This window comes from Moschus berezovskii, chromosome 27 (assembly GCF_049115385.1).
Source record: "Moschus berezovskii isolate FMDL1 chromosome 27, NW_MosBer_1.0, whole genome shotgun sequence".
Classification (NCBI taxonomy): Eukaryota; Metazoa; Chordata; class Mammalia; order Artiodactyla; family Moschidae; genus Moschus; species Moschus berezovskii.
Window position 1 is genome coordinate 1,463,090 of NC_142486.1, and position 26,987 is coordinate 1,490,076.

Here is a 26,987-nt window from a genome sequence, read left to right on the forward strand (position 1 = left end):
GACCCCCGCCCTCACGGTGCCCAGATGGTGGTGCTCATGGACCCCAGCGAGGACCCTGAGGACCCGCTGCGCACACACCGGTCTCGGGAGAAGACCTTCATCTTCGACGTTGTGTTCGACCAGCACGCATCCCAGGTGCCCACCCCCCGCCCCAACACCCCGCTGGGCCCAGGCCCGCCAAACCAAGACGTCCTCACACGGGAGGACTTGGCCGGGTGGCCTCACCCGTGACGTCCCACGGTCTCCCTGATGGACAGGGAGGCTGGTTCCTGGGTCACCCCAGGGGCAGCGAGCAGGAGGCCCCTTCCACAGCCCCTTCCCGGGGCTGCCAGGTGCCCCAGCTTTACCACCTTCCCATTCACTCCTCCACGTCCACTATCCATCTGTCCACCCAAGCACCCACCAAACAAAGCTGTGTCCTGTCCACACCAGGCTAGGACACACTCCCTGCCCACAGTGGCTCACAGCCCAGCCAGGAGGGCAGGCCCAGCTCTCTGAGCAGACAGGCTTCTTCTGCTCCTGAGACCTTCAAGGCACAAGTAAGCTGGTGGTTGTCATTTGTTGAGCAGCTGCTTCATGTCAAGTGCTGCGCTTAAAGTGCTTGACGTGCATTGTCTTACAAGCGTCACAGCGACCCTGTAAAGTACATGGTGATATTATCCCCATTTTTCAGGGATGGAAGGGAAAGCTTGAGGTCAGCAACTGGCCTGAGGTCACATGGCTAGAGGCCTGGAGAGCTGGGACAAGATCCCGGCCGTGTAAGTCCAGGGTGGAGGGGGCAGCAGCAGCTCTGGCATCTGTGCTACCTACCAGGGCTCAGATGCTCCAAGCCGGGTCACTGGCCAGGGGCGTTGGGACAGAGATGCAGAGTGGAGTCTGGGCAGGGGTCGGCACTCAGGGAAGACAGAAGGGGGACCGTCCTTTCTACCCAGTCCAGCCCAACCCCCACACCCTCAGACACCAGCCCCAAAGGTGTCCTTCCTTGAATGCCCCTGTGGACAGGGAGCTCACTACCCAACACCCCTATAGTTACGTAGTGCTGCCCTGAATTAAATTTCGCCAGCCTGAAACTTTCCCTCCCCGGTCCTTGTTTTGTCCCACGAGAGGAACCATAATGCTCTTTCCAGATTTCCAGCCCCATCACTACTTCCCAGTCCTTTGCTTTCTTTCTGATTTCTCTCAGTTCATACAGAAACCCTGAGAAGGACTCACACCTGTTCGGAACCAAACCCTTTAGGCGTCATGGCATGCCATATCACTTACGTTCTCATGCTATGCTCCCTCATCATGGTCTCCTCCGGGGGGCTCGGCGCAGCCAGGCAGTGTGTCTGTGGTCACGCAGCTGCAGGACTGGGGTGGGGCTCAGGCCCCGTCTGAACTGGCCTCGTCCTCCATGGGGTGCCTGTCCGTGTCCAGGGGGAGCAGGGCCTTTGAGGCACCACACACCCGGCCTCTTCGAACAGCTGGGTGCCTGACTCTGGTCTGTCCACAGGAGGACGTGTACCTGGCCACCACCCAGCAACTAGTGGAAGGCGTGATTTCTGGATACAATGCAACGGTGTTCGCCTACGGCCCCTCAGGTACCACCAGGGCAGTGTCCTGGGATGGAGGGAGGGAGGTCGGTGGCAGTGGGACTCCTCATAGTGTCACAGAGCGCCTCCTTCCTGAGGGCCAGCTGTGCACGGGCCCCTCTGCACCTGGCTCCTTGGTCCTTGCAGCAGGCCTGAAAGGCAGGTAGAATGAGCCCCCTGTCACCGATGAGAAAACTGAGCCTCAGACAGGTAAAGGGCTTCCCTGCGGTCACACAGCAGGTAGGACTGAATCCGGAATTCAGCCCAAGCTGACACTTTGCTGCCCGTGAGAACCACAGATTCCTTCTCTGCAGCTACCAATTGGGGCTGGCAAATGCTCATAGAGCTAAGCTGCCTCTCCTCCTGGAAGCCAGACTCACGGAGGGTCAGAGTTGGACGGGCCTTAACCCCTGCCTGTGCAGGTGGGGAAACTGAGGCACTGAGAAGCCTTGGTCTGCGATCACAGCTTGTTTATTTCATTCATTCACGCAACAAACATGAGGGAGCGCCTGCTAATTGCTGGGCTCTGGGGAAGGGAAAGTGCCAGCTGGCCCTCCCCCACAGAATGAACAGGCAAGGGGAGGTGACATTCCCTGAAGGTGACTGCTTAGAGTTTACACACGTTAACGCTCCTGTCATGAGAATACCACAAACACCCTACAGTGCGTTTGGAGAGGACAGCCCCCTCTTTCGACACTGTCTGTATGTTTGCTTCATGTCCTCCGCTTTCCCCACCCCGGTCTTCTTCCCCAGAGCAGCCATGAGGCTGTTCAGAGAGGGTATTTTTGTTCTTGTTTCCGAAATGGAAACCAAGCACGTCAGAGTGGCCGGGGCGGTTTACTGGATAAAGGTAGCAGGTGTGGCCAGGCTCCGGGAGGAGCCGAGCCCAGCTCAGGAGCCCAGCCTAGGTGGGCATCCCCTCCTCTTCTAGGAGCTGGCAAGACCCACACAATGCTAGGCACGGACACGGAGCCTGGGATCTACCTGCAGACACTCAGCGACCTCTTCCAGGCCCTCGAGGAGACCGGTGACAGCACGGACTGCAGCGTGTCCATGTCTTATCTCGAGGTGAGTCGCCCACCTCCTTGCCTGCCCTGTCTGCGAAACAGATCTGATTGTGACTGCAAACCCCGTGTTACCCCAAAATCCCCCTGGCCTGTGGGAAACCTCAGGGCATCTGAGACTTCTCTGGAGATGCAAAGCCCCAGGGACAGGTGAAAGCCCCAGTGCCTCCTTTGCACCAAACCTACTGCTGCCAGCATTTCTGTCTCATCCTAGATTTATAATGAAGTGATCCGGGACCTCCTGAACCCGTCCTCAGGGTTTCTGGACCTGCGGGAAGATTCAAGGGGCAGCATCCAGATTGCAGGCATCACAGAGGTCTCCACCTCCAACGCCCAGGAGGTGAGGGTCATGGGGCCCACGGACGGACATGTGGCTCCTCCATGAAAGCCACACTGACCAGGCCTCGCAGAGCAGAGCTAGACACGCAGCTCTAAGGCAGCTTCTGAGCTAAGGGTGCAGCAAGCTTCTGTGCCATGTCCCCGCTCTGCTAATCTGTGCTCAGGGCTGACCTCACCAATGGATCTCACACTCTTCCCTCCGCCTTCAGATGCAGGCAGGGGACCCCTTTCTACACCACTGAAGGCAGTCACAGCCAATCAAGTCTGGACTCTGTTTGCCACCCTAATCCCAAGGCTTGCTCCCAGAAAGAGGGTGAGCTGGAAAGGCTTCTCCGGCCCTCTGTCTCTCTCCTCCAGTCTCCCTGTGCAGTCCTTGAGGTGGGTCTCCCACCTGTTCAGACCCTTCAGTCGCTCCTGCAAACAGCACACACTCCTTGTCCCCCAGGCTTCAGCCATGCTGGCTTAGGTCTGAGGCCACCTACCCTTAGCACAGTCCCGCATGTGGGACTCCAGGAGCGGGAGAGGGGCCTGCTCACCTATTCTTTAATCACAGTGGCCATATCAGTCTCTCTCCACAATGCTCTGTGGTCCTAGCATGCCCGGCACACAGTAGGTACCCAGCAGAGGCTCACTAGCTTAATTTCCACAGCTACTTGTGCACAAGTGGGTTTTAGTCCATCTGCCAGCTCCAGCAAACCCTACAACTGCCTGGAGCTCGGTATGGAAGAGGGCTCAGTGGGGAAGAGCTGGGTGATCCACCGGTGACGTCTGCCATGGGCAGCGGCCGCGGACGGGGTGACACACGTGTGAGCGATCTGACACGTGCCCTTTATGCTGGACTTGCTGACTCGGTTAACTAATCACTTCATGCCACAGGCCAGAAATGGCCTCTGCTGGACGCGGTTCTGCCACCGTCAGCAAACCAGCTGGGGAAGAGCCTCCCGAAGGAGCTCGGGGGACGCACGCACTCCCGCTTCTGTCGCCCTGGAGGGAGCCTGCGGCCGCCCAGGGCCCCCGACCGTCTGCCCTGTCCTGGCTGTCCTCAGATCATGCAGCTCCTCTCCAGAGGCAATCGGCAGCGCACGCAGGAGCCCACTGCCGCCAACAAGGCGTCGTCGCGCTCGCACGCGGTGCTGCGGGTCGCCGTGCGGCGGCGCGGCCGCGGCGCCCGCCCGGCGGAGGAAGCGCGCGTCGGCAGGCTCTTCATGGTGGACCTGGCGGGCTCGGAGCGGGCGGCGCAGGTTCGCGCCAGGCCGCCCCTCGGGGCCGCGGCGTCTCCAGCGCCCAGAGCAGCGCCCGGCCCGCGGCAGGCGCCTGCCGAACGGGCAGGCGCCTGGCGGAGACGGGCGGCGCGCCGGGCAGAGACGGGCGGCTCACGGCCCCGGGGGCGGCCGGGGGCGCTGGCGACGAAGCCCCGGGGGCCCGAGCGTTGCGACTCGCGGTCACACGGAGGCGGTGACGCCCAGAGGACGCGGGGCCGCAGGGCCGAGGCCGGAAGGCCGCCAGGAGCTCGGTGGGCGACGGGAAGCCCCTCGGGCGGAGCCAGCGGCGCCTGCGCGGGGGCTGCCGGGATGTCCGCCGGGCCCCGCCCACCACAGAGGCCCCGCCCACCCACCCAGCCCGAGCCCCGCCCACCCGCCACGCCCAAGCCCCCAGACCCCCGCCCACCACCTGCGGTCCCGCCCAGCACCCGCGCCCCACCCGCCGCACCTCGGCACCTGCTGCGGGAGGTCAGGACTGTTCCAGCCTCTGCCCAGGGCGGAGCGTTCTTTGAAGGCAGATGCTAGCCCAGCGCCAGGAACAGAGATGGCGCTGGACAGCGGCCAAGGCAGAACAACAGTAATGTTACCAACAAGGGACATTTTATGTCCTTCTAACGCACCAGTCCTTCCTGGTGGCTCAGTGGTAAAGAATCCGCCTACCAGTGCAGGAGACGCGGGTTCGATCCCTGGGTCAGGAAGATCCACTGGAGAAGGAAATGGCAGCCCACTCCAGTATGCTTGCCTGGGGAATCCCATGGATAGAGAAGCCTGGCGGGCTACAGTCCATGGGATCTCAAAACAGTCAGACACGACTCAGCATCTATACAACAACACACTTAGCACTCATCACCCACATAATCCCCCAATGCCCAGAGGGCAGAGAGCCTCATGCTTGGTTTATCCTCATGCTCGGTTTACAAATGCAGGGCTGAGACCCGAGGTGGTGTGACTTCACCTACACAAAGGTATTAGATGGACTTGGGCTTTGGGCCTGGAGGGGTCTGGCCCCAGTCCTTGCCTTTCACTACTGATATTTGTAGTCCAGTTTGCGGGTGACCCGGGTAAGTTCAATTCCTGGGTCGGGAAGATCCCCTGGAGAAGGGAATGGAAACCCACTCCAGTATCCTGGGCTGGAAAATCCCGTGGATGGAGGAGCCTGGTGGGCTACAGTCCATGGGGTCACAAAGAGTCAGGCATGACTGAGCGACTTCACCGCACTCCACTCTGCGGCCTGTGCTCTGAGTCGTCCTCAGGGCTTATTGGCCGTTGCATTGCTTCACTCACTCATGCATTCATCTGCCCGTCACCTGGCCTGGCCCTGGTGCCTGGGTTGCTGAAAGGAGCAGAGCCTGGCCAGCTGGCCCCGAGACCAACAGAGTCAGTGTACTGTGTTAACACAGTATGGAATTTGAGATCCAGTAAGGCCAACCAGTCAGAAGAGAGCTACCACTGAAAAAATAGTCTGTTACTCACAGTTCCCAGGAGGAGGGGCATGAGAAGACACGAGTGTCCCACAGGGAGGCACCAGGGTCAGCCAGGAGGCAGAGAGAACAAGGGGAAAACGTGGACCAGAGTCTTTCTTGTGGTTTCCATGGAGACAGGCTGAGCATGGGCGAGTAGTGGGCTCCGGAGCACAGGGATGTCCCTGGCTGACTGGTACCTGCCCTGGGTGATGAGGGTGAGGACCACCTCCCCACCAGCGGCCTCTCTTCATGCAGACCCAGAACCAAGGCAAGAGGATGAAGGAGGGCGCCCACATCAACCGCTCCCTGCTGGCGCTGGGCAACTGCATCAACGCACTCAGCGAGAAGGGTGGCAGCCGGGCGCAGTACGTGAACTTCCGGGACAGCAAACTGACGCGTCTGCTGAAGGTACGAAGGCATGGCTGCAGCATCTGACTGCATCTTTCAGGATTTACCTGGGCCAAAGGGCCCTTCCAGGAACCCTGAGGGCAGGAAAACACTGTAGAAACCACCTCTGCTCTCTGCGTGACTCCCCTCCATCTCTGTGAGTGTAGTCTAGACCATGCTTGCATACTCCCAGGGACATGGAGCTCACTACCTCACTGAGGCTGCATGTCCCATGGCAGACAGTCTGACCATGAAAAACTTCATACCACTCATACCAAGCTGAATGCTGTTACCTCCATTCTATGGAAGGCAGGGTGGAGGTAGGCAGATAAGCAATACATAAGTGGCCCTAAAGTGTGGCCTCTTGTCCACATCTGCCCACAGCTGAGTGAAAGGCAGATGGGGTAGGCCTGCCCCAGGTCCTGTCTCATCCTGAGTGTCACCTCCCCGAGCACTGACTCTTGGTCCAGCTCAGCTGCCCTTCTCAGGCTTTGCAGCAGGAACCCCAGATGGTCCAGCAGAGTTTGGTACAGGTGGGGGAGGGTGGCACCACCAAGCAGGTGGGGGCCCCGGTTCCCGTCACCCCCAGCTGGCACCTTGCCCCAAGCAGGATGCCCTGGGTGGGAACAGCCGGACCGTGATGATCGCCCACATCAGCCCGGCCAGCACACACTTCGAGGAGTCGCGGACCACCCTGCTGTACGCATACCGGGCCAAGAACATCAAGACGAGGGTGAGCTGCTCGCCCCCACTCCCCTCGCCCGCTCCCTCCCCCATCCCTGTCTTCCGCCCCCACACCTGCGGCTGACTCCACAGCTCCCCGTCTGAGGCTCTGGGACAGGCGCCCTTCCAGCTGTGTGAGCTTCGGTGAGATAAAGCTGCTTGGCCAGTACAGTACAGTACTAGTGGCCAGCACGCGATAGGTGTTATCTGATTATTATTATTATTGGTCAGCCAAGCTGTGATGAGCCCTTCCCAGTGCCCAGCTGTGGGCTGGGAGCCCTGATGAAACCATCATCATCATCACCAGAGCATCTGCTCCCACACAAACCCCGAGCCCGGCAGAGGGGAGGCAGCTGTGAAACATGAACCCGCACAGACAAATGTCCCATAAGAGAGCTCCATGAGAGAGCTGTGGGGTGCTGCCAGGAGGAGTAACAGAGAAGGCCGGATTCAGAGGGGTCTGCCACCAAAGGGGACTGGGTCAGGCAGGGGATCTGAGCTACGGGTGATAAAGCGTGTCTGTGCAGACGGGGGCCAATGAGCACGTCTGGTTAAAGTTCAAATGCGCGTGCCCCGCGACCAGCAATGTCACAGAAGAGAAACACAGACCTGTGTGCTCAGGGAAGCTGTGTCACAGGAGAGCCTTAAAGGGCCCGGGAGGAGGTCGGGACAGCTACCTGTGTTCCCCCGCTCCGGCCCACTCTGCAGCTGCTACAGAGCACAGGGTGGAGCCCATGCAGATAGACAGCCTCTAAGGCACTTCATTGGACCAGAAAAGCGAGTTGAAGAATAGCAGCTACAGTCTGGTGTAATTTATATAAATGCCCCAAAGCAGAACGTACCCCCCACACGCGCCACGTGTGTCTCTCTAGATATGTGTGCGTATAAACATATAATAGCGCGCAGAAAAGGTCTAGAAGGGGCACACAAAAATGGCAGCAGTGGCTACTCACGGAGAGGGCTTTCAAAAACCTCTTGTTGGACTGTATATTTTTTAAATTACGGCAAAATGTACGTAACATAAAATCCACCGCTTTAACCATGTTAAGCAGCACAGTTTGGTGGCATGAGGTATGTCGGTTTGTTGTACACCCATCACCACCGTCATCTCCAGAACTCATTTCATCTCCCCAAACTGAAGCTCTGTTCCCATGAAATAGTAACCCCTCTCCCCTCCCGCAACCCGTGACCCGCACCCCCCATTTCTGTCTCTGTGAACCCGACTCCTCCGGGGACCTCACACGTGGGTCCTACGGTGTCTTCCTTCTGGGTCTGGCTTATTGCATTTTTCGTCACGTCCTCAGGGTCCACCCATGTAGTTGCAGGTGTCGGAGCCTTCCCTTTTAAGCCTCCAGCCTTCCCTTTTAAGGCTGAAAGAGTGCTGGTTTGAGTTTTCCTTATGAAACCTGCTTGTGTGTTCCCCACCGCGTGAACGGAGTCTCTCCCAGGGCAGCCGCGGGCCCTGACCTTGGTCGTGTCTGGCCACCAGGTCAAGCGCAACCTGCTGAGCGTGTCCTACCACATCGCGCAGTACACGGACGTCATCTCTGAGCTGCGCGGGCAGATCCAGCGCCTCAAGGCCAAGGTGGAGAGGCAGGAGAGGGAGCGGAGGGGAGAGCCCGGCGGCCGGGAAGCTCGAGGTAGGGCCAGCACACCTGCGCCTCCTGCCGTGGGGCTGCCCGGCCACGGCCTCCTCCTGCCTGGCGTGCAGTCCTTGCTGAGCGTCCCACCCCTTAAAGCAATTGCTTCATTCACTGGCCCTCGGTGCACCCCTGTGGGGCAGCCGCCGCCTCTTGTCTTGCTCTGGACCGTTTCTGCCCCAAAGTGGAACCCACACGCACCGGGCAGCTGCTGTCCAGTCCTCCCTTCTCCCCAAACTGGTGTGATCTCGAAGGCCTCCTTTTGGAGGAGAGCATACCATAGTTTTACTCTAAAATTCATCAACAAGTTTAAAAGATGCCCTTAAAAAAATACCTGTAATGAAGTTAAGTAGATGGGTGTGTACACATACACTTCTTTTGGCTTATTAAGGTAAGTTTTGCCATAGTAAATAGAGGACTTTTGAAAATCAATAAAGCAGTAACGAAGGGCTCCCCAGGTGGTGTAGTGGTAAAGAATCTGCCTGCCAAGGCAGGAGATGCAAGAGCTCGGATTTGATCCCTGGGTCGGGAAGATCTGGAGTAGGAAATGGCAACCCACTCCAAAATCTTCCCTGGAAAATTCCACTGGATGGAGGAGCTTGGCAGGCTAGAGTCCATGAAGTCGTAAAGAGTTGGACATAACTCAGCACACACACACACAAGGAAGAACAAGCAGCCCAACTTACAAATATAGGTGAGGAAATGAACAGGCAATTGAGAGAGTTTCTAGCAGCTGTAAACTTAGGAAAAAGCTCCCAGCTGCGTTAGGAAACAGAGACACAGATTGGCACTGTTTTCACGTATTGGACTGTCTAACATTAAAATGTCAAGTAGTATTAAGTGGGTAATAAAGGGCAGGAGTGTCCATACTAGAGCTTGCCTGTCCCGCCCCTTCTGATTGGCACTTTGGGGCTCTCCAGTCACGTCACCCCCTTGCCCACATGGACGCCTTTTGCTCTGGTGGATTTGGGACTCGCGTTTCTCTTGGAGCAAGACAGAGAAGGAAGACTTCAAAGGAGAGGGCCTGTTGTTGGTGAGACTGAGCCCTGTGGGGCCAGCCGAGGGCTTCAGGGACGGGCAGCAGTGGTCGATGGGTTGTTGTAGAGAATCTATAAAACCAGGTGATGACTGGAAACCTGGGCTCGTCTGGGGTCAGGGGTCAACAGGGAGACATGCTGTAAAATAGTTCTCATCCTGCTGGTCTGTTAGTTACTGGGACTCGGCTTGGTGGTCTGAGGAGGTGGGCAGCGTCATGGAGAGGGTGGGCGGTCTCATGGTGAGGGCATGAGGGGCTTCCCTTGGGTCCCGCTCTGGCGGGCCTAGGGCAGCGGTGGGGTGCTGTTGTCCACAGCTCTACCAGGATCCTTCCTTTACGAGCGTCTCCTAGGATTCTGTGTGCTTTGTTTTGATGACTACAATGATTTGGTCATCTGTTTGGTTCAGTCGCTCGGTCATGCCTGACTCATTTCAGCCCCACGAACTGCAGCATGCCAGGCCTCCCTGTCCATCACCAACTCCCAGAGTCCACCCAAACCCATGTCCATCAAGTCGGGGATGCCATCCAACCATCTCATGCTCTGTTGTCCCCTTCTCCTCCTGCCCTCAATCTTTCCCAGCATCAAGGTCTTTTCAAATGCGTCATTTCTTTGCATCAGGTGGCCAAAGTATTGGAGTTTTAGCTTCAACATCAGTCCTACCAATGAGCACCCAGGACTGATCTCCTTTAGGATGGACTGGTTGGATCTCCTTGCAGTCCAAGGGACTCTCGAGAGTCTTCTCCAACACCACAGTTCAAAAGGATCAATTCTTTGGCACTCAGCTGAGTGCATCACAATTTATTTCACCAATTCGAGATTGCTTGATGTTCAAGGAAAAGCTACCCCCTGACTACAGCCCTCAAGGTCAGGGGAACTGACCACTTATGACCAGGGTAGAGCTAACTGCTGGAACAGGCAGAGAAAACCATGGATTAACCACTGCACAACTGCTCAGTAGGAATTGACCATGGGAAACAGAAATAGTTTTGTTCTGTGGAACTCACATTCCAGCAGGAAAGGCAGGTGTTGAACATACCGCAAAATTATGGATACACAGGAGACTGCCAAGGAGAAGGTAGGATGTTATCAGAGCAAGTGGCAGACGGACCCAGATTGAGAGTCTGGGAGCCATTTCCCTGAGAAAGAGAGGTCAGAGCTGAGATGGATAACCTAGCCCCACTCCTGGGATTCCTGAGACTCAAATCCATGCAACCCAAGCCCCAAACAGGCAAATGGAGAGGCTAAATCATCTAAGTCATCCATCCACCCATCCATCCACTCATCCACCCAGCCGTGCATCCATCCATCCACCCATCCACCCAGCCGTGCATCCATCCATCTATCCAAGCATTCGGCCATCCATTCAGCAGCCCATCCACCCATCCGTCCTCCCTGCTTCGTCCACCCTCCATGCTCACTGTGTTTGAAGCCCCTCCTTGGGCCAGACCCTGTGCTGCCAGGCAAGCATGCATCTGACCCCGGCCTGGGTGCCATTGCTCCCGGTGCAGCTGGCCCTCTTCCCGCCCCAGCCACCATCCCTGCCCTCGACGCAGAGGAGGACAGCCGCCTGCAGATGAACAGGATCCGGGCGCAGCTCGTTGGGGCCTTCACGGAGCAGCTGGAGATGCGGCGCAGCCTGGTGGAGCTGGAGAACACCAGCATCGAGCTGCACGTGGACACGTCCCGCCACCTGCTGACCATCGCCGAGTGAGCCAGCTCCAGGCGGCCTTCCGCCAAGGGCATCCTCCCTTCCTTCATCTCCCTCCCTGTGGCTGAGCTGGGCCAGTGGGAGAGCCTCCCAGGCCCCTTTGGCTTCCTTCTGCAGGCCCAGTCCCAGCAGGTTAGGGTCAACCCCATTTTATAGCAAGGATGCTGAGGTCAGGCGGCATGTGGAGGCCGTGTCCCCTTGTGGGGTCTTTCTGCTGTTCCAGTCTCACCCACGGGTCATACCTACTGGGAGTGACTGGCCGTGTGGAAAGGGACTGGCTGTGCAGTTTTTCATCCAGGCCAGGGTCACTGGAGGGCAAGGAGGTGCTGTTAGCCATTCCGGCGGGGCAACAGTGTCAGCGGGACTTCCCTGGACAACCTGGACACGTGTCCCCCCGCTGACAGGCCCGCGCCACGCCCTGAGTCCGCGTCCCCCCGCTGATGGGCCCGCGCCGCGCCCTGAGTCCGCTTCTTCTCCAGGCCTCCCCGCTTCTCCTCCTCGTCCTCCCCTCCTGTGCAGTTTCTTAGTTGGGCGCACAGCAGGGCACCTGCGCTGGACGGAGTCCTCACTCTGTCCCTGCCCTCGCCCCCTCCGCGCCCTCCTTCCTCAGTTTCCACTCGATCCCCCTTGTAGTTCAGGTTCCGTTTCTGGCGCCCTGTGTGCACCTTGGGAGGTGTCGCCTGAGCCGGCTCATCCCAGTCCGTCCTCACAGAGCCCTGGGGGTGCTGTAGTCTCCAAGGTTTACAGCTGAGGAGCTGTGGCAGGGGGCCCGTGGTCACCCTGACGGCCCTGGGGTTGGAGGCGGGGGCCCGCGGTCGCCCTGGTGGCCCTGGCGTTGGCGGCGGGGGCCCACGGTCACCCTGGCGGCCCTGGCGTTGGTGGCGCACTGGGCTGGCTGCTGAGTTCTGCACTTGGTGGTCCCGCCACCAGTGTTGACTGCTTCTTTACTTCCTTCCAACGTTTCTAATGACTTCTTGTTTTCCATATGTGTAGAAGGCGTCAGATAGCAGACCCAATTCTGCCCATTTTCATGCCCACGCCTGCCAGCTGGGACTCACAGGGACTCCAGGGCCAGATGCCGGGCCCCCAGCTCGGGCGTGGCCTGCACTCTGACCCCTGGCCCTTCTGGTGTGGCTGCAGCTGGGAGCGGGAGCAGACCCACCGCCTGGCGCACAGGGCTGGGACGCCCGAGAGGGACGAGGAGGCGCTGGAGGCCGGCCCAGAAGGGGACGAGGGCGAGCCCGCGGAGCCTCACGAGGTGGCCCTGGCCAGGGAGGAGGTCAGCATGCTCCTGGCCGAGCAGCGGAAAATCGCGGCCCTCAAGGTGCGGGAGGGACGGCGCGTCCACGCACTCCGCCGTGCGCTGAGAGTCGCTAGCGCTCTTTGATCGCAGCTGATGCACCACGCCCTCCTACAAAGTCGTTCAGAGTAGGGCTGGTCATGACCATTCTACAGGTGGGGAAACTGAGGCTCGGAGATGAGCAGGATTGTCCCCCAGCCCCAGCGAGCAGGACCCGACCCGAGTCTAACGCCATGGTCCATGCCCTTTCGATTTAGAGTACAGATGCTGTGCAAACGAGGCCCGAGTGGCGGTGTGATTTCTCCCAAGCCCTCTGCCTGCCTGTCTGGGGCGCTGTCCGTCGGCGTCCCCTCAGGCTCCCCCGAGGCTGGTCTCAGGCCCATGGCTCAGGGAAGAGCAGTGCAGCCAGAGGAAGCCCAGGCTCCAGGCTCCTCTCTGGAGAGAGAACTCTTCTCACATTCCTCTTTTCTGAGAAGAGCCAGCTATTTATATGAGCTATTTATATAATAACTGGTTATCTAATAGTCTCACTTCAGAAAAATGACAGAACTGGCGCCTGATGGAGACTTTGGGGAAAATGCCAGTGAAGCTGGCTACTATTTCAGCCCATTAGTTAAATGCTAGCAGGTGTATTTTCAGGCACGCGGAGAAGGCATCTGATGACGTCATGTTGCTAAAAGCAGGCAGCATTTATTTCACTTAAAAGCTATTTGCCAAACCAAGAACCTCTTAATATTATTGCATCTGCCTGTTGCAATTTGGAGATTACATGATCTCACTGCAAAAGTCCTCTACCATTTAAAAATAAGAAAAACGCCTTCTTCTTAGGCAGATAATGCGCCTCAGCAGGGAACGTGGCCTTTGGAGCCAAGTACAGACCCTGAATGGTGACATGTGCGTGTGGGTCTACTGATGAATTGATTGACTGATCCATCAGTCAATAACAAATCAATTTTTTAAGTGTTCAGCTCAGTGCCAGGCCCCAAGGCCACAAAGATGAACAAGATACTGAGACTTTAGCTGTCAGTCTACTGGGAAGAGACACAGCTGTGTACGGTTCAGTATGGCAGCAGGATAATAGATGTAGGAGTGGGGTGCTAGGGAGCTGGCAGAGGGGCTGTTCATTCAGGGGGCATGGGTCTGGAAGGAAGAGAGGAGGATCTTGCTAGGGGAGCTGAGCCAGCTTCTCCCAAAGTGGTTGCTTCTTGGCCCCAGAAGATGGAGACGCGGAAGGCTCGTGCAGGGCCTCATGGGCCCCTAGGGACTGTAAATTTGAGGGTGGGATGCAGGCAGCTTCAGCCTGAGCGTTACTATCTGGGGGACCGGATGGAGCTATGAGGCGTGGTGATGGTTTCAGGTGTCGGTATGGCCAGGCTGTTGTACCCAGGGATCCGATCGAATAGATGCTCATATAGGTGCTGCTGTGAGGCATTCGGGCTTCCCTGGTGGCTCAGATGGTAAAGCACCCACCTGCAATGCAGGAGACCCAGGTTTGATCCCTGGGTCGGGAAGATCCCTAGTGAAGGGAATGGCTCCCCACTCTAGTAGTCGTGCCTGGAGAACCGCATGGATGGAGGATCCTGGCAGTTATACTGCAACAGGGTCGAAAAGGAGTCGGACACGACTGAGTGAAGGTATTTGGTAGGTGAGGTGAACATCTGCAGCCAGTTGCCTGTAAATAAAGATTACCCGGGACAGAGTGGCTGGACCTCATGCAGTCTGCTGAAAGGCCTTACCAGCAAAACACAGGATTCTAGAGAAGAGAATATTCTGCCTCAAGACCGCACCACTGGCTGCCGACTGAGTTTCCAGCCAGTTGGACTGCCTGATGGGTTTTGGACACGCCAGTTCCAGTTTTTTAAAATAAATCTCTGTGGGAACTTCCCTGGCGGCCCAGTGGTAAGATTCCATGCTTCTATTGCAGGGGGCATGGATTCAATCCCTGGTCAGAAAACTAAGATCCCATATGCTTTGCAGTTCAGCCAAGAAAACCATCTCTGTGTGAGTCTGTGTGTGTATGTGTATGCGTATATATTTATTTATATATATATATATATGTATGTATATGTGCATACTGTGTACTAAGTTGCTTCAGTTCAGTTCGGTCGCTCAGTTGTGTCCGACTCTTTGCGATCCCATGGACTGCAGCACGCCAGGCCTCCCTGTCCATCACCAACTCCTGGAGTCCACCTAAACCAATATCCATTGAGTTGGTGATGCCATCCAACCGTCTCATCTAAGTTGCTTCAGTCGTGTCCAACTTTGTGACCCTGTAGATTGTAGCCTGCCAGCCTCTGTCCATGGGATTCTCCAGGCAAGGATAATGGAGTGGGTTGCCATGCTCCTGTAAGTCTGTGTGTGTGTGTACATATACAAACAGACATGTACATAAATGTGTATATATGTATTTATATTCACACAAACATATATAAGCACATATATGCACAAACATGTATAAATATTGTTGTTTCTCTGGAGCCCTGACTCACCCACAGAGTAAGGTCAAGGGTCTTGGGCAGACCTCACAGTGCCCCCACCCGCCCCTCTCTGCTGCCTTTCTGCAAGAAGGCAGCAGTGCCCAGGGCTGCAGTGGACGAGCCGGGCCTCCCGTCTCTCTGCTCCTTCTCAAGTCTGACTTTGGCCCAAGAGAACCAGGACCTCAGTTTCAGATAGAGGTCTGTGGTACAGAGGTGTCGAGGCACCCCTTCAGAGCCTTCTCTGTGACGACCAGGGCCAGCTGACGACAGCGTCACAGCGTGAAAACAGGCAGCCTTGGTGTCCCGCAGCAGACACTGTGGTGAAGGCTGAGCCCTGGGTCTGTTCTAAAGTGCCAGGCAAGGGACTTCCCTGGTGGTCTAGTGGCTAAGACTCCATACTCCCAATGCAGAGGGCTGGGGTTCAATCCCTGGTCAGGGAACTAGATCCCGCATGTGGCAACCAAGACCCGGTGCATCCAAATACATAAATCAATAAAAACAATTATTTTTAAAAATGCCGTGCATTAATAGAACATTCAAGAACGTTCAAGATGAGGCCAACAGATCAGGAGACAACTACCCCAGAAAGATCGTTTGTTACTCACAGTTCCTGAGAGGAGGGGGCCCGCGATGCCAGGCAGGGCCGCACGGGGAGACCCCAGGGCGGCTGGAGGCAGACGGAGGGAGGGGCAGTGCGAACCGGAGGCCTCACTGAGGTTGCTGCGGAAGGCGTGGACAAGGCGGGGTGGGCAGCTGAGGACTGGCTGGTTTGGATCGTTCCCGCAGGCTCCGGGGCACGGGGCCCGTCCTGGATTGTCTGGTACTGATAGCTTATGGTGAACAATGTCGAGTTTGTGATCTCCAAAGAAGAAGATTTAGCTTCGGGACCAGGGACGAAGCTTGATCTCTCAAGAACTTTGCGGAGTTTTATCAAAGTGAGAAAAGGGACAGGGAAAGCTTCTGACATGGACATCCGAAGGGGACTGAGAGTACCCCCCTCGCTAGTGTTAGCAATGGAGTTAAATACTTTTTTAATTGGTTATTACAATTAATCAAAAGAATGTCTCAAGTTTGTGAAAGTTTTACCAGACCTACTTTCACACATTGGAGAAGGAAATGGCAACCCACTCCAGTGTTCTTGCCTGGAGAATCCCAGGGACGGGGGAGCCTGGTGGGCTTCCGTCTAAGGGGTCACACAGAGTCGGACACGACTGAAGTGACTCAGCAGCAGCAGCACTCCCACAATTTACATTTTAGGATAACAGGATTAGAATTTAACAATAGAAAGATCCTACCAGACCCACTCCCATAATATACATTCTAAAATATCAGGATTAGTTAGAAGGTTTTCAGGAAGGAGAAACTGTCCTCAAGCAGGATATATTGTCGTTACTTAATCCCTAGTACAGAGTTTAAACTGAGTTGTTTGTTGTGTAATCATCAGTTCGAGGCTTAAAGAAAAAAACGTTTTATGTGACTAAAATGTAGAGGAAAAAAAAAGTTTGTCCTTTCCTCCTCTTTGAGAGCCCCAGACCCCTTTCTTCTCCTCAGGGACCCCGGACTTCTTATCAACCTGCCTAGGAATTGACTCTCTCAGTACCTGTCCTGGGTGATGAGGGCAGGTGAACAGTGGCCCAAATTGTGGAACCCTGTGGAGGAGAGGGAAGGGTGTGGGCTTTGGGTTTACATATGAAAGATGTGCCTGAGGGCAAGGTGTTTGCTGTCTGTAGGACTTGGCTGTTCTGGGGGAGCTGTCCCTGCGCGGTCAGCAGGGTCCCCAGATGCGACAGCGTCAGAACAGAAAATGAAGGACACGGTTAACACGGCACGACGGCCGCGCGTCCTCACGGTCGATCCTGCGTGTCTCTGTGAGCGCGATTGCAAACCAGAGTCTATAAGGACAAGCGGACTTGGCAGCAGAGACCCCAGGCATCTGCCATGAACCCTCGGTCTCTCCGACAGGCGGGCCTGGAGCAGCGTCTGGCCAACGCCAAGAAGAAGGCCTCGCAGATGGAGGAGCTGCTGCCTACGCAGGTCATCAGCGAGGACCAGCGGGAGGTGCTACGGCTGCTGTGCCGGGCGCACGAGCTGGAGGTGGAGAACACGGGGCTGCAGGCCGACAGCCTGCGCAGGAGGAACCTGCTGTGCCAGAAGGACTTCGTGATCCAGCGCTGCCAGCAGCACCGATGGCTGTGCGAGCGGGTCATCCAGGAGCAGCAGCAGCTGATCCAGGGTGAGGCCTCCCACCCCTACCGCCCCCTCCTCGGGCCTCCCATCTCTGTCGGGGTTATAACCCCGTGGTGGTTCAATCCCTGGGTCCTGGGTCGGGAAGATCCCCTGGAGAAGGGAATGGCAACCCACTCCAGTATTCTTGCCTGGAGAATCCCATGGACACAGGAGCCTGGTGGGCTACAGACCCTGGGGTTGCACAGTGTCAGACACGACTGAGCGCCTAACACTTTTCTGGAAAGAGTGGGCAGTGCCCGTAGTCCCCAGAAAGTCACACGCCGCACGGCAGGCCAGGCCGGGAGGCACCGGTCTCCAGCCCTGTCCCCGCCCACCGCTCCCTGTTCTCAGTCCTGGGTGTCCTCACCAGGGTGAGTGGTTCTTTCGTTGCTGTTGTTATTTATTTGCTTCTGACTGCTGGGTCCTTGTTGCCACTAGGGCTTTTCTCTAGTCGCAGTGAGCGGGCTTCTCATTGCCGTGGCTTCTCTCCTTTCAGAGCCGGGTGGGCTCTAGGGCACGTGGACTTGAGTACTTGTGGCACACAAGTACTTAATTAAGCACATATGCTTAATTGTTCCACAGCACATGGGCTCTTCCCAGATCAGGGATCAAACGCACGTTTCCTGCATTGGCAGGCTGATTCTTTACCACTGAGTCACCGGAGAAGCCCTAGGGATGTTCTTTAATGTTTTTTCTTTTTGGCCTCACTACACTAGACCACCGGGGAACTCCCAGTCTTTAACTTTTAAATTAAAGCTTATTTATCCTTTAGAATTGCTAATGATATGATTTCATGATTGGAAGGCAATACATGAACATAACAGAAAACTTTTAAAATAGGAACGCAAAGAAGATGACCTACAGAAACCCCACTCTCTAGAAAAATCTTTTAATCAGATTGGAGCATTGCCTTCAAACTTCCAAAAAAGATACTGTCTTTCTAACAAGTGATGAACGTTTCGCCCCATCTCTGCTCCCCGACTCCCGCAGACAGTGGCCTGGCGGTGCCGGAGGCCCTGGAGCAGCGGTTCCGTCTGTACTCCCGGGAGCTGGGCGCGGGCACGCTGAACCGCCTGCTGCTGTTGCACGCCGTGATGGCCAGCTCCCTGCGCGTGAGTGGGCTTCAGGTTCAGGCTGTGCTTGACGCCGTCCCTCCTGCCTGGCCTCTGCAGCAGCCATGGGGGGGTCCCTGGCCCCAGCAGAGGGAAGAGGAAACTCGGAAACCCCACAAACCGGGCTGCCCAGAACCAGAGGCACCTGGGGCTGGATGGGGCCGTGCCCCCCGCCAGGATCCAGGCAGGTTTCAGACGAGGCGTCCCTGAGGGAGAGGGCCTGTGTGCTGCTCCCACGGCAGGTCTGTCCCCTGGGCTGTTGTAAGGATCCCTCGTGGGATCCTATGGTAAGTGTCAGGGTCCCCAAGAGCAACCTCCCCCCCAGCCTCCAGGCTGAGTTTACTGAAGGGACTCGCAGGACTCAGAAAGGCCGTTGTGCCACCTAGACTCAACAAACACCGATTCCCCATCCTCCCCAGTCCCTGGCCTCCACCCCCCACTTCCTGCCTCCGTGACCCTGACTCCCCCGGGGACCTAACGGAAGTGGAGTCGCCCAGGGTCTGTCCTTCAGTGTCTGCTTATTTCCCTGAGCATCACGTCCTCAGGGTCCCTGCGTGCCCGGGCAGGTGTCAGAGTTCCCTCCGTGTTAAGGCTGAACCACAGTCCAGTGTGTGGCCGGAGCGCCTGTGCCCATCCATCGCCTGACGGACACTCTGGTTGTCCCACCTTTGGGTTATTGCGAGTAGGGCTGCTCTCAGAGCGCGCACACGCATCTGTTTGTGTTCTGCTTTCCGTTCTTCGGGTGGGGCCCCTGGGAGTGGGATTGCTGGATCCTAGGTGTGGTGATTCTGACTTTCTGAGGCCCTGCCGGCTATCGAGAGTGCTGGTAGCAAGCATCTCCTTTGTGCACCGATTTGCTCGGGTCAAGGCTGTGCCCCGTGTTTCCTGGGCTCTGGCCCTTCCTGTCTGTGGTGGGAGGTGCATTGGAGGGGCCCGTGATTCCTTCCAGAGGTGGTGGCTCCTCGGGCTCTGCTTGACGACGCAGCCAGCTTGTGTCTGTGGTCCCTGCCACCTCACCCCGCCCTCTCTCTGGTCCCAGGACGGCCCTGTTCTGAACATCTCTCCCCCGCCAGAGGAGCCCAGCCAAGACCAGCTGGACGACAGGGAGGACCTCCCGTGGGGGGCCCAGTTTGAGCTGCCCCCCATGCTGCTGGATCCAGACAGGTGACAGGGCCCCCATCCCCGGGCCATGGGCACCACCTGGTTCCCAGGGTGAGGTGGAGCCCAGGTGGGGACCCGGAGGCTGGCAGGTGGGTATCCAGCCGGAGCCGCTGACGTGTGACCCTGGGCGCATCTTGTGAAGCAAGGCTAATGTCCAGTCCTTGCAGAGCTGTGTAAGGGGAATAAGCCTGGGCACTCGCCACGCGGAGCGATTGTGACGCTGGGCTGTTCGATGCAGAAAGACCAGCTTCACGGCACATGTGGTTTCCGCTCACCACCAGCCGCCTGCCCCCAGCCTCGGTGCTTGTCTCCTCCTGTCTGGTTTTCTCGCTTTTCCTCCGATGTTTCCAACACACCCAAATTTAGACTTGCAGACTGAACACTGCACACTCCCCACCTGGGTTCAGGAGCTAACATTCCCGCATGTGTGTGTCGCCACCTCAGCCTGGGCTGCAGTAACAGGACACTCCAGACCAGCCAACTTCAACAACAGAAATGACTCGCGCACAGCCCTGGAGACTGGAGGAGGGACCGGGGCCCCGGCCGCGGCCCCGCTGAGACCTCTGTGCTCTGTCCACAGTGACGGCTGCAAGTCATCGAAAGCCACGCCGTCGAAAACGCTGGGCAAGCAAGACTCCCTCCTGCCCCCGCCCTTGCTCCACATCCTGCTGAGCCCGTCGGCTCACGAGGTTGGTGCTAACGGCTCTGCTGAGGCTCCCCCTCCTGACAGGGTGCTCGGGCCCGTCAGAGCTGGCCCAGGGCGAGCACGAGAGAAGCTTCCAGAACGCAGGTTGTCCTGAAGCAGCCATCACAACAGTGGTGACCATGTTTTGAGCCCAGCTAGTGTCACCGCGTTAGGGTCTGAAGCGTCTGGGCCAAAGCACTACAGACACGAGGCTTAAGGCTCAGACATTCATTCGTTCCCACTCCTGGGGCCGGAAGTCTAAGGTCAGGTGTCCCAGGACTGTGCTCCCTCCGTAGGCTCCAGGGGAGGGTCCCTCTGGCCTCGTCCAGCTCCTGGGGGCCCCGGGCTCCTGGGCAGCCTCCCCCACGTCTGCCTCTGTCTTTTCAGCCTCCTCCCTCTGTGGCTCTGTGTCCCCCTTCTTGTAAGGATACCCCTCTGGGGATCCAAGACCCACACTCAATCCAGAGGTGAACTCGGGTGTCCAAGGTGGACACGGACTTGGGGTCACCATTGACCAACCCACTGTAGACACTCCCCCAGCCATGCACAGGCAGGAGTTGGTGTCACCCCCACTTTATAAACAGGAAATTAGACCCAGAGAAGCCAGGTGACCACTCCATGACCCCTGTCGCTGGGTCTGCTTCGGGGCCCAACCTGGGGCCACTGACGGTCTGCTGCTGCAACGTTCCCCGCAGAAGCCAAGCTCCCAGAGCATGAAGACACTGGTCTCCAAGCTGTGCTCCCCGGCCGGCCGGGAACCAGGCACCCCGACCCCGAGGACGGCGGCAGAGGCCGGGCTGAGCGCCCAGGCCCTCAAGGAGATGGCTATAGGCACCAAGAGCATCGCCCTCATCGCGGCCACCCGGCGCTCCAGGGCTCAGGACCACGAGGGCAGCAGTGGCCGCTCCTCCCTCCACCCTCCAGAGGAGGCGGCTTCAGACCCCAAGGACCCCAAGTCCAGCGTCACCCCAGAGACAAGCCTGGCTGACAGGAAGTGGCCACAAGCCAGCCCAGGCAGGGCCCGCTCTGCAGAGAAGGCCAGGGGGAGGCGGTCGCCCCCCCTCACCAGGAGTGTCCAGCTGGTAGGTGGACAGGGGCCTGGGGGTGCTGTTCCCAGGGGTCACCCAGAGCAGCGGAGGGGGATGGCCAGGACTGACTTCCACAAAATCACGGTGGGTGCAGGAGTGCCCAGCACGCCAGGGAGAGAGAAGAGAACCAGACCCCTCCCCGTCACTGTGACCCTGTCCCTTCCTCCTGACCCGAAGCCACACGTGGGCACATTGCTGTGGTCATCATCCCAGGCAAACACAGTTTTGTGATCTGGGTCTTTTCCCCTACCATTATTTCATGAATTTTAATGTGCCTACCTAGTATTTGCACTTTATAAAAGGCGTATTACCTGATTCTTGTGGATTCCCTGGTGGCTTAGATGGTAAAGAATCCACCTGCAGTGCAGGAGACCTGGGTTGGTTCCCCGGGTCAGGAAGATTCTTTGGAGAAGGAAATGGCTACCCACTCCAGTATTCTGACATGGACAGAGGAGCCTGGCGGGCTACAGTCCGTGGATTGTAAAGAGTCAGACGCGAATGAGCGACTAATTCTTACTTGATTCTAAACCATGTCAGATAAATAACAGTTGGTGAGAGGAGAGTTGCTATGCACTAACGACCATGAGACGTGTCTTTCTTCCCCAAGTCTGGCAACCGGCCCTCTGTCATATCTGCAGAAGGGTGACCAGACACACATGATTCCGTTTGTGGCCACTTTGTGGGTTTCTGCTCCCCATTAAATGGCCTCGCAGGTTGTCTTTCTTCTTTTTTTCTTTGTCCATGCCACACTGTGTGTGGGATGTTAGCTCCCTGACTAGGAATTGAACCTGTGACTCCCATGTTGGGGGCACGGAGTCTTAACTGCTGGATCACCATGGAAGTCCCTGACCTTCTTTTTTGACTGTCACACATGGTGTTCATGCATCTCTGTGGGAACAGATCTCTTCATGTCGAGTTACTTTCTTGGGATATTAGGCAGTGAACACCTGTGGCAAAATCTCAACAAACAGGATTAAGCAAAAGCAGAGAGCACATGGCAGAGTTCAAGTGACCACAGTGGTGTGGAATGACATTTGCGTGGGGAGGGTGCGGATTCCCCGGGTGCAAATGAGGCTGGTCTTCACCGGGAGGGGCTTGTCTCTCGCCATCCACTTGGTTAAGTAAACCGAGTGAGCATAAGGGAGCAGGCTACTCCTGGGGGCGTTGCCACCGCCAGAGCTCCACTCTGCCCCTGCTGGTGAGACCCAGAGTCCTGCTGGACACACAGTGGGCATTTGCTAATTCAAATAGAAATGGCTCTGGTGACTCCTCAGTGGAACAAAAGTGGGGCAGTAGCAGGGAGCAGGGGCGGGTGTAGTAGTCAGGGTCATGCTGAGAAATAGGACCAAAAGAATGTGTGTGTGTGTGATCACCACCCCCAACCAGCACCATACAGACACACATGCCAGTACCAGAGCCAAAGCTTCTGTTCAAGTCCAAAGGCAGGAAAACGCTAACGTCCCAGCTAAAGGTTGTCAGCAGAGGGCACCTCTCTGACTCACTGGAGAGTCAGCCCTTTTGTTCTGTGCAGGCTGTCAACTGATTGGATGAAGCCCACCCCATTAGAGAGAGCCATCCGCTTTACTTGGCTGATGGGTTTAAATGGTAACCATCACAGTGGTTTAAATGAGAACCCCTTCCATGGGGGCATGTGGTTGAGAAGGAAAAAGCCCGGGGAGAAAAACCCAGGACTGCATCAATCATTCATTCTTCTTGGTGGTTGAAAGTGAATGTTAGCAGTGATTCTGCCCATTGTGTTCACTAAGATACCCACATAGCTGGCGCACAGTAGGTGTTTAATCAGTGCATGACTGCACTCAAACTGACCTTGACATTTCATTCCTTCTCTACCTGCTCCCCATACTTGGTGATGCTTCCCCCACAGGCAACAGGAAAACTTCCGCCACCCTCCACGGATCACCGAGCCGGGAGCCAGCCACCCCCTGCACCCCCTCAGCTGTCAAAGTCTCCGGGAAAGAGCTTTCTCCCTGCTGTCCCTTCAGCCTCTAAGGTGAAACCCAGCCTCGGTTTTCATGCAGGTGTGCGGTCGAAAAAGGAAAATAGCAAGTTGGGTTTTTTTCTGCATCTCTGCCCCTCCTCTCAAATGTTTGGAAGGTCTGGGCTGTTATCTGTTGTCTGCTCCTTGGTGTGAGTTTCAGGTTTTCTTAGGCAGCAGGTCAGCCACAGCCACTGGCTCTTTGAAAAGATGTATTTGGGGGTGTGCTCAGTTTTGCTGCTGGCCTGCCTGACGTCCCGAGTTTGAGGCAACGATTCAGCCTGTGCGCACGCGGCTGATCGCACCCCGGGCCCCGTGGGTTCTCTCCGTGCCAGTGTGAGTCCCGCCTCCTGCGGTGGTTGTTACTGCAAAAATAGTGAGTCCTCATCATGGAAACTTTGGAATGTAAAGAACATCACAGATAAAGGAGAAACCACGTGTAAACTCTGCCACCCAGGAATGACCTCTGTAAGATGCCTTCCCCATGGGGTGCACAGGGACATGAACATATGTCCCCTATTATGGGACGTTAGGATTGTGTCCAGTTCATCCCAGTTGTGGGAACAGATTGGTGGATGACAGCCCTCCTCAGGGGGGCCACCAGCTGTTACTGACCTGCCATCAGAGGGGCATGGAAGTTGCGGTCAAGGGTTTAGAAAAGAACACGGCAGTCAGATCCGACAGAACCACAACTTGTCATCAGTGGCCTGGATTCTGTCTTCAAGAAATTTTTCATTTAATCTTCCTAGTAATTTGCTTTTGTTATATTTGTAAAATTCTCAGTCCCATTTAGACTGAGAAGCAGACAAGCAAGCTAGTCCTCACCATGGGTGACCGAGCACTGGCCTGTATAGCTACAAAACAAGAGCTCACATTTACTGAGCACATGCTATGTGCTAGTCCCTGTATGGAGTCAGAATATTTGTTCTTGTCGTAATTTCACAAGGAGAGGAACTGTTATCCCCATGGGACTGATGCACAGAAGGAGGCAGAGATGCTGGGCTTCCAACCTGGCGGCTTATTTACAGTTAGGGCCTCAGTCTGCTGGGCCCTGCATCCACACCCTGGTGGATATCACGTCTTGGGGTGCGGAGGTGAACCACACCCAGGCGCATCTGAGGGGAGGAAGGAGCAGCTAACTCCTACAGGCCAGAGGACGCCAGGGAGGACCAGGTGTGTTGCTACACTGATCACCCTCAACAACCCTGCACACAAACAGGCGCCCATTTCACAGAGCGATAAACGTGGAGCCGAGAGGCGGGAGCTCCCAGGCCACACGCTCACCTATCGGGGCTACCCACCCGCTCTGACTCCCACCCTGGGCCAGGCGTGAGGCAGGTCTTTCCTAACCAATCTAAAACACTTCTGAAAAGATGTCCAATTCCTCTGTGTGAGGAACTCTTCCCACCCTGATTAAGAGCAACTGAATTAATATGTAGAACAGTTTAGAATTTTGATTACTAAAGCAGAAATTGCAGATGGGCAGTTCTTGGACCAACTCCAGCCCAGAGCTGGGAGGAGCCTGGCTGACCAGCAAGCACATTGTGAGATAATGTGGAAAATCAGATTGCATGTAAAATGCAGATGTTGGGCTTTCCTCACAAGAAGAAGATCTGGAGTTAAGGGCTCCCTCCTTGTGCCTTCAGGACCTGATTCAGCAAGGATGACCACGGTGTGTGTCCCTAGCCAAGGGACTGCAGATTGAGCTTGTTTTTTTTGCTCATGGATCTACAGGCTCCGTGAGCACAGGGATGACGATTGGCCTCAATCACTGCTTTGTGCCCAATAATTACAATAGGTTCTCAATAAATAGCAGCAAAAGGGACAGATGAATGGACCAGTGAGTGGGGGTGACCATGAGCAGAGACCCGGGGAAAGGCCTCTCGACCCGAGGAGCCACCCCTTGTCTCCCCACCACACCTTCCTTGCTTCTTTCCTGTTGATGATGACATCTGATTGAACCGTTCAGTGAACCCAGAGACTCCTCCCACAGCCAGGTCAAGGTCAGCTAAGGGCAAGGAGGGAACGGAGGAAGGAAGAGTGTGGTTGAGAAGAACAGGGAGGAGCCACAAGCCAGAGGGGAAATTCCAGAAAGTCTTGAGCTCAGGAGCTCACGGAAAACATAACCCCTCACAGAGCTGTGGGAGAAAAACATGAGGTAACTTCAGTGAACAGCCAGCACATAGTGAGTCTGAACACAGTGCATCAGACCCTCCTTATTTAGTTCGTTCCCAGGAGTCACTGGGTGGTCCCTGAAAATAATAACATTCTCTCCTGTCTGGTTCACTGTTTAGATGAGAACACACTGCACGTGCCGGAGGTCAGCTGCACCTTTCCCAGCGCCACCTGGCAGAGCAGCCCAGGCCCAAGCAGGGCGCCCCTGCTGCCCCGGGACATCCGAGGTCAGTGCCTACCTCTCCCAGACACACATGCTCTCATCTGTCAGAGCGTGAGCACCTCAGACATGACCACTGCTCACACACCCTGTCACTGGCGGGAATGTGACATCACTGCGCCTGAACTTCAGATCTGACCTAACCTGCCGACACACGGCACTAAACTGTGAGGGCTGGGACACCAAGACACTTTCACCTAAGACGTGAGCACTCACCTCATCCCCTCCCCTGAGGCGGTGGAGACCACAGCGCCAGTGTACCTCAGATGTAACTGATGCCACGGGTACCTTCCCCTGAGAAGGTGTGACTGCATCGCAGCTGTCCCTCAGACGTGACTGCTCACCACATGTCCCCTCACCTGAAGAGGGTGTGACCGCATGCACGTGTCCCTCAGACGTGACTGCTCACCACACAGCGCCTCGTCTGAGGAGGCTGAGATGAGAGTGCACACGCACCTCAGCTTCCTCACCTGAGGCGGCTGGGGGAGTGCGCCGAGCCCCTCAGATGTGATCAGTCACCATGTCTGCCTCGGTCACGGCCTATACTGTACGCCCCCTGACCAGTGGGGCTGTGACATCGGTACGTGAGTACCTCAGACATGACAGTTCCCTGACGTCCCCTCACTGAGCTGGTATGACAGCATGAACGGGCACCTCGCGTGACCGATTACACACACAGCGTCGATGCAGGAGGCCATGACAGCAGCGCACCTGTCTCTTAGACGTAACCAGTCACCTTGTCTCCTAACTTGAGGAGGCTGTGACGGTTTGCACGTGTGCCTAAGACGTGAGTGATCGCCACACAGCCCGTCACCAGGGGAGCCATGACAGTGGTGCATGACGTCCAACATGACGGTTCCAACGAGTCCTCTCAGCTGAGCTGGTGTGACGCCATGCACCCGTCCGTCAGACATGATGGGTATGACACGCCCCTTCGCCTGCGAAGGTTGTGACAACAGTGAGTGTGTGACCACTGAATAAATGTCCTCTCACCTGAGGAGGCTGTGACGGGGTACAACTGTAGCTCAGATGATTGTGACTGATACCGCAGGGCCCGTCACCTAAGGAGGCTGTGACAGCTCATACGTGTCCTTTAGAAGTGGCCAGGGACCACATGTCTCATTTCAGAAGGGTGTGGCAGAAGGTGTGGGGACCTTGGATGTGACCAGTATCAAAAGCTTTCTTCGCCTGAGGGACCTCGGAGCACTGCAGTGACTCTCAGACATGACCAGTTGCCAGCTCTCGGCTCTGCTCACCTGAGCAGTCGTCAAAAGTACTTCCTGCGTAGCTCACATTTGATGAGTCACAATGTGTCTCCTATTTAAGGAGGCCGTCACAGCATGCACATTTGCC

General features: G+C 56.5%; 1 protein-coding gene across 7 annotated transcripts in view; it reads left to right on the top strand.

Annotated features, from left to right (window-relative positions):
• Nucleotides 1-26,987, top strand: part of LOC129545790 (kinesin-like protein KIF19) — a 35,853-nt gene that overhangs the window by 3,487 nt on the left and 5,379 nt on the right. For 3 of the 7 annotated variants that reach the window (XM_055410427.2, XM_088833190.1, XM_088833191.1), the window contains 17 exons: nucleotides 25-135; nucleotides 1,493-1,580; nucleotides 2,503-2,639; nucleotides 2,850-2,975; nucleotides 4,021-4,215; nucleotides 5,955-6,107; nucleotides 6,697-6,819; nucleotides 8,299-8,449; nucleotides 11,016-11,193; nucleotides 12,335-12,518; nucleotides 16,934-17,204; nucleotides 18,188-18,309; nucleotides 19,349-19,473; nucleotides 20,051-20,159; nucleotides 20,851-21,237; nucleotides 23,129-23,254; nucleotides 25,534-25,641. In XM_055410427.2, coding sequence (XP_055266402.2) covers nucleotides 25-135; nucleotides 1,493-1,580; nucleotides 2,503-2,639; nucleotides 2,850-2,975; nucleotides 4,021-4,215; nucleotides 5,955-6,107; nucleotides 6,697-6,819; nucleotides 8,299-8,449; nucleotides 11,016-11,193; nucleotides 12,335-12,518; nucleotides 16,934-17,204; nucleotides 18,188-18,309; nucleotides 19,349-19,473; nucleotides 20,051-20,159; nucleotides 20,851-21,237; nucleotides 23,129-23,254; nucleotides 25,534-25,641 — 2,694 coding nt within the window. Of the gene's footprint in view, nucleotides 1-24; nucleotides 136-1,492; nucleotides 1,581-2,502; nucleotides 2,640-2,849; nucleotides 2,976-4,020; nucleotides 4,216-5,954; nucleotides 6,108-6,696; nucleotides 6,820-8,298; nucleotides 8,450-11,015; nucleotides 11,194-12,334; nucleotides 12,519-16,933; nucleotides 17,205-18,187; nucleotides 18,310-19,348; nucleotides 19,474-20,050; nucleotides 20,160-20,850; nucleotides 21,238-23,128; nucleotides 23,283-25,533; nucleotides 25,642-26,987 lie in introns of all 7 variants that reach the window. The other 4 variants (XM_088833194.1, XM_088833193.1, XM_088833189.1 and 1 more) reach the window with 3 other exon arrangements.